At 42.2% G+C, this 6830-nt stretch overlaps 1 protein-coding gene across 1 annotated transcript in view; it reads right to left on the bottom strand.

Moving 5' to 3' along the window:
* Positions 1 to 661: 661 nt before the first annotated feature.
* eif2s3 (eukaryotic translation initiation factor 2 subunit gamma) overlaps positions 662 to 6830 on the bottom strand; it is a 9053-nt gene continuing 2884 nt past the window's right edge. The window contains exons 5-12 of the mRNA XM_015370074.1: positions 6310 to 6404; positions 6070 to 6228; positions 4705 to 4839; positions 4536 to 4630; positions 4309 to 4453; positions 3288 to 3457; positions 3029 to 3201; positions 662 to 946 (exon numbers count right to left, since the gene is read on the bottom strand). Coding sequence (XP_015225560.1) covers positions 883 to 946; positions 3029 to 3201; positions 3288 to 3457; positions 4309 to 4453; positions 4536 to 4630; positions 4705 to 4839; positions 6070 to 6228; positions 6310 to 6404 — 1036 coding nt within the window. The 3' untranslated portion in view covers positions 662 to 882. The remainder of the gene's footprint in view (positions 947 to 3028; positions 3202 to 3287; positions 3458 to 4308; positions 4454 to 4535; positions 4631 to 4704; positions 4840 to 6069; positions 6229 to 6309; positions 6405 to 6830) is intronic.

Below are 6830 nucleotides of genomic sequence, written 5' to 3'. Positions count from 1 at the left end.
TGAGGAAGAAGTAGTAGTATTTTTTTTTTAGACTTTAGAAACTCAGAAGCTGATCAAATATCGGGTTAAATATCGGTGGGGTGGCCGATGTCTGATATTCAGTTTTAAGGCCGATACCGATAGGGGGCCGATTATATCGTGCATCTCTACTACAGACCAATCAACTCTATAAGGGTGGATAGCCCTATAAAGATCTACTTCATTATAAAGTATTACATTTTAAATCATCATCATCATTTTTACCCTGCATCAGAAAGCCTGGAGGAACAGACTTACGGTAACTGTTTAGATAAAGTAAGGCGTTTCAGGAGGAACATCTATTTTCATAATTTTTCTAAGGGACCTTGTGGATTAAATTCATTCTGAGCCGTTATACATCATTAAGAAGTTTATAGTCCTGCAGGGCTTATTTAATGGATGTTTCAGACGTTTCCTTTTATGGAAATGCAGAACTTTAAATGAACACTTCCTCACTCCTGCAGAATATGGTGATTAAGCCCAAGATCAGTAATTGGTTGAAAAACATGCAGGACAGACTTAACTACCACTGAGAATAAATAAATTACACTCTGAGCTTTAACCCCTCGGAGTTTTATCACTAGTTAATTCTTTATTGTTTATCCAGTTTAAAGTCACCAAGAAAAGCTCAGGGACACAGAAGATCCTTCCAAATGTATTTTATTGGTTGTTAAATCTGAAGCCAATGCAGGAAGTCCTCTGCATCATCTGGATTCCTGCTGCATAGGAGCTCCTCCTCCTCCAGCAGAGATCTAGAAGGCATCTTTAAACCAGTGAAATGTCCCAGTTGCAAAAAAACAAAACAAAACAAAAAAAATCCTAAAGGAGTGGGGGTGTTGGAGCGGTCTGGCTGACGTGTCTCTCTCAGTCGTCGTCCACCGTTGGTGTGATGGTCACGCCTCTCCTGATCTGCCCCCAGCCGATCAGCCTGAGAGAAACAAACAGGAGAAACAGGTCAACATTTCATCAGAGCTCCTCTAAACTCAACTACAGATGATCATTTAACAGATCTCAAGCCTTAAGCTTAAAACAACAGCAGCTTTACAATGTAAACAGTTTTAAAACATAAAGCTGACTCAGAGCCCTCTAACCTACACCAGTTTCTCACATGACGAGTCGACACTGAACTCCAGTAAATGGTGGTTTATACAGATTGACCACCTGATTAGCGGACATGTAATCAGGTTATTCTGAATGAGCACCAAACATCAAAATTACACATTTCCTCTTAGAGGCCAGAGGTCATCAGAAAATTAAACCCCTCATGTTTCTACCACACATTTAAAGTTCAATCACATATTTCTAAAGATTAATTATGTTCAAAAACAGCAGAATCTGATTTCTTGTTTTTAGTCAAATGTGTTTCAATCATGTCGGGAAATGTTTTGCATGCAAAAGTAATAAGAGATTTTTTGAAAAGAATTCATCTAAAAACAGATCAGCATCAAATATATAAATATATTTGAATATATAGCCTGTATCATCATCCATAATGCTGACAGTCGTCATTCAGGTCTTCAATGCATCAATCAGTTTAGCGATGGCGAGGAGGCCTCTGTGGAGCTTTGAAGTTCAACGTTTGGCAAAGGGTTTATTTATCGTAGCCTCATGTAGGCTTAACCTCTATGGAGGGAACATTTTTTCCTTTATTCTTGAAAAGAAAAAAAATATTCAGAAATGAAACTTCGAAAAACAAAAAAAAACTAACAAAACAAAAAGACGAGTAACCTAGGCCTTTTCTCAGATTTTATTTTCCTTAAATCTTTATCTTATCCAGTTTAAATTGTGTTTTATTAAATACGTTTTTCAGATTGAATTTTACGTATTGTGTTATTTTCAATTCAATTCAGTTTATTTACACTTTACAGTTCACCAGATCATCCAGTCAAACTGATTCCAAGTTTTCTATCTAAGGAAAACCAGTTGACTGCATTGACTCTTCAGCAATCCCTCACACCAAGCATGCTTGTAGCGACAGTGGAGAGGAAAGACTCCCTTTTAATGGGAAGAAAACTCCAGCAGAACCAGGCAACTGCATTTTACAAATCACATCTCCCTCATTCCAGCCAAACATTAACGCTCACTCTTGACCAATAAAGATGCTAACCATGAGGACCAATAGAAATGTGGCCAAGATCCTTTCTGAGAAAAGTTCAAGAAGTGAGGAGAATATGATCCCTAAAAATCAGTGAAACTCAATCTAAAAAAAATGATTAAAAAAGATATGAAAAAACAATTATAATAAAAAATTCCTAAAAGACAAAAAAAATGTAAATAAAAAATAAAAAACCCCCAGCAAAGTTCCTTTTTAAGCCTTTTGATGAATTCCCATTCATTAAACACATTCTTTGCTTAAAACAACCATGTAATAAACTCCCCTCCATTAACAAACAGCAGAATGGTCATTTATTTAGGACACCCTGACATGGCGAAGCAGACTTCCTGAAGTTTCAGGCGTGGATCGGGAACCAACTTTATGACTGTTCACCGCCTAGAAGATGCATGTCCTGTTTAACATGTTCTCTATGTAGAGGAAATGAGAATCCACTGCTACACTAAATAAAAACCGTTTAGCCGCGGTCACCAAAGGTGGGAAGTTTAACACATTCATTATTTATGGGTAGTTGGAAACATTTTTTTTTTTTATTCAAGAAGTTTTTAGAGGATTTTAAGGAGGCATGGGAACCCTGACTAAAACTAAATAAAAACACTTCCAGAAGGATTTTAAATTGGCCCTCCTCTAAAAGCAGCTTCACTTTGAGCTCTGCTCAGACTCAGATTATCATCTTCAGAGACTAAAAGCCTCTAATCCTAAATTATTATTTAATCTTGCTAATGATTCTGGATCCAAAGAGAACCAGGACATCTTCAGACAGTCTCTCCTTCCAGAAACAGATGATCTGCCTGCCTGTCCTCATCTAGACTGATGTTAGGAGGCTTAAAGGGACACAGTCCATCAGCGGCACCCCTCAGACACTGATTGGCCCTCCAGGACAGGTGCGCCCCTTACCGCCAGTGCTTCTCCACACGCCGACTGAGCGCGATCTTCTCTCCGACCTCGGTGCACACAGGGTTGGTGAGGACGATCTTGGCCAGATCAGCCTTGACGGCGCTGACTCGCCCGCCCGTCGACAGCGAGCCGATGTTCACCATCAGCACCTCGTTCTTGGAGAGCTTCTGGACCTGAGGGGGGAGGGGGAGGGCAGATGGTCAACAAGCAACAGCTTTCAGGGGAGTTAGGACTACATTTCCAACGATGCTGGCCTCACCTTGGCAGCCTTTTTGTCCCCCTCTGTGCGGACTCCCAGCAGCCTTCTGAGGAGGAAATAGGAAATCTCCAGCTCTGTAAAGATCTCTGGCAGCGCTCCGACAGCTCCCAGGACCTGACCCACCATACGGTCTGCTCGGCACAGCGTGGGGTCGATCTTTGTTCCCACACCTGGAGACACGGAGAGACGCTTTTAGTTTCCTCCAATTGTTCAAACTGTAAATCTATCAAATAACAGCTCAGAAATTCATTAATTCATAATAAATCAGATTCATTTCTGGCAGGAAGGAAGTATAGAAGGAAATAAGGGATAGAGGGAAGGAAGCGACAGAACAAACTAAGAAAAGCAGAAGCAAACAGGACAGAAAATAAGAAACCGAAAAAAGTAGGAAGGAAGGAAGGAAGGAAAGAAAAGGATGAAAGGAGGAACAGTAGGAAGGAAGCAAGGAAGGAGAGAGAAGGATGAAAGGGGAACAGTAGGAAGGAAGGAAAGAAAAGGATGAAAGGAGGAACAGTAGGAAGGAAGCAAGGAAGGAAAGAAAAGGATGAAAGGACGAACAGAAGGAAGGAAAGAAGAGGATGAAAGGGGGAACAGTAGGAAGGAAGCAAGGAAGGAGAGAGAAGGATGAAAGGGGAACAGTAGGAAGGAAGGAAAGAAGAGGATGAAAGGGGGAACAGTAGGAAGGAAGGAAAGAAGAGGATGAAAGGGGGAACAGTAGGAAGGAAGGAAAGAAGAGGATGAAAGGGGGAACAGTAGGAAGGAAGGAAAGAAGAGGAAGAAAGGGAGAAATAACCGGGGCAAGGAAACAAGGAAAGGACATAGATTAGAATGAAGAAGAAAAAAATAAGATCAGATAAAAATAGAAATAAGTTTTCAGAAATCCAGACAGCAGAAAGTCTGCTTCCCTGGTTTAAATCACACTCTAATCATCCTTTTTCCTGAACTTCTTCCCCAGAATGAGTCCAAATGGTTCTAAATGTGCGACGCTGAATGAAAGCGCCCGATGCACAGCGTCCCTCACCGATGAGGCCTCCCGGTGCGGCGTACTGCAGATCATTGTGTTCAGCAAACAGAGACACGATCTTAGAGAAGATGGGTTTGCACATCAGCTTTCCCTCCTGGTCTTTAGACACTATTCCAGGGCGGACCTCGATCTCCTGACCCACCTACAGGTCAGACAAACACAAAACAACCAGGTTTCAGATAAGAGCCTGAACCTCAGCAGCCGTTTACAGCACCAGTCTCTACCTTCAGCACGCCCTTCAGGATGCTGCCTCCCGCCACGCCTCCCTTCAGGTCGTCCACCTCGCAGCCCGGTTTGTTCACGTCGAAGGACCTGATGACTGAAGCAGACGTTTAACAGATGAGGACCAGAGCAGGACAGAGACGAGCAGCAACTGGTGGCCTTTCTTCCTACCGATGAGTCTGGGCTCTGAGGTGAAGTCTCTGACGGGGACAGGGATCTTTTTGACGATGTACTCACAAACCACCTCGATGTTGTATTTCAGCTGCGCTGAGATGGGAATGATGGGAGCTCCCTCAGCGACTGTGCCTGCAGGAGAAACAACACAGGCATCAGTTCCCTCCTTAAGGCGCACATAAAGCCTAAAAATACAGATTTTATTGCAGCTGCAGCTCAAGTCTGACTATCGACAGAGAATCAAACCTTTAATCTAAACATAAGGTCAAAGAAGACAAACCAAAATTAAAAACAATCAAACAAATAATTCAAAATTAAGTACGTCTGTAATCAGAAGCCCATTTCTCTAAGAAACCTAAAAGTAGGCAAGATGAGATAAGAACATGCAACTCTGTGCCTAAATTCATACATTTCCAGAAGATGTATAAAACTTGGCACAGACTTGGCCTGAAGCTTCCCTCTCAACAGCCTGAGGAGGGTTACAATGTCTAGATCAGGATGGCTGCAACCTTTAACATCCAAAGAGCCTTTCTGCCCTGAGAGCAGCGGAATAAATTGATTAGGTCTGAAAATATCACAAATCTTTAATTACAGATAGTTAATTGGATGTGCAAGTAGCACAGTGGTTAGCGCGCACGATCCATGTATGGAGGCCTTAGTCCTCGACACGGCTGACTGGGGTTGTGGTCCTTTGCCACATGTCTCTCTCCCAGTCTCATACCCTCTTTCCTATCAGCCTACTGTGAGAAAAACAAGCCACTAGAGCTGTAAAAACTACAAAAAAAGATAGTTTATTATTGTTTTGTTTAATATCTGCTGAAGGAAATGCATTTCCATTTTGAAGAACCAACATTTTTTTTATATCCCTAGGTTTTGGTATAAAGAAAAACACCCAACATGCTTAAAAAAAAGGATTTTCTGGATGTTGATCTGCAGAATATGATGTGAAATAAAAACAAAGTAATGATGAAATACAATAGGTCTTAAAACGTATTAGTACGATGGCTGACGGGTGCAAACGTGCAGCAGAAAAGAAACAAGCTGCAATACCCTGTGATACAAACTCCACAACAAGCAGACATAAACAAATGCAATAGAAAAATGCTGCACAAAATAATAATAAAAAAAATAATAAATGCGATAACCACTAAAAATAGAAGCAAAAAAACTACAAGTAACAAAATGCTGAAACCACAGCATATGGTGCCTGTGAGTCTGCTTCCTCTATTGCATCATGGCCGATGTTCAAGGTTTCAAACAGAGAATCTGACCCTGAAAATGGGTCCTGATCGGCTCAAACGGCCATCAGAGAGGAACCAGGACCATCTACAGCAGAGTTATTAGACGCTGAGCCGGACTCACCCTGAACGAAGGCCAGGATCTGCTCGTACTGCTCCTTGGCCTGGCTCTCCTTCACCAGGTCGATCTTGTTCTGGAGGATCAGGATGTGTTTCAGCTTCATGATCTCTATGGCGGCCAGATGCTCCGAGGTCTGAGGCTGAGGACACGACTCGTTCCCCGCTGGACAGGCAGACAGAAGCAGCAGCGTTTACAGCCGGACCACAGGGGGCGAAGGACCCACAGGATCAGAGTGTGACTTACCAATGAGCAGGAGGGCAGCGTCCATGACGGCGGCGCCGTTCAACATGGTGGCCATAAGGATGTCGTGGCCGGGACAGTCCACAAACGACACGTGTCTGTAGGAGAGTCGAAGGAGCAGTTTGAGCTACGCTTAGTAGTGCTAAGTAGTGTGTTTTTCTTTAAAGGAACTACAGAATTTTTGCTGTTACATCGTAATCAGAGTCACATGATGAAGGATATGTTTATTTAACCAAACGAGAGCAGAGCGAAGCGCTACAAATTCAGGATCTGCAGAGCTCAGATTCCCCTCTGAACAGAATCACTGCAGTAAAAGGACAAAAATATGTATATAAAATGTTTGTAAAACAAGAATCAAGTTTGATCAAAACAATCTGAGCAACATGTGAGGGTTTCTTCCCAGAATGTTAAACTGTAACGTTTCCTTCATGTATTCAGACTTTTGTAGATTAGGATGATCTAGAACCGGTAACTGTTTTTATTCAGGCTGATTCTAGGAGCACGATGACACGAAGAAAAGAAAC

Source organism: Cyprinodon variegatus, unplaced genomic scaffold, assembly GCF_000732505.1.
Source record: "Cyprinodon variegatus isolate N-32 unplaced genomic scaffold, C_variegatus-1.0 Scaffold41, whole genome shotgun sequence".
Lineage (NCBI taxonomy): Eukaryota > Metazoa > Chordata > Actinopteri > Cyprinodontiformes > Cyprinodontidae > Cyprinodon > Cyprinodon variegatus.
Note: the sequence above shows the minus strand (reverse complement) of the source record. Positions and strands in the feature narration are given on the sequence as shown.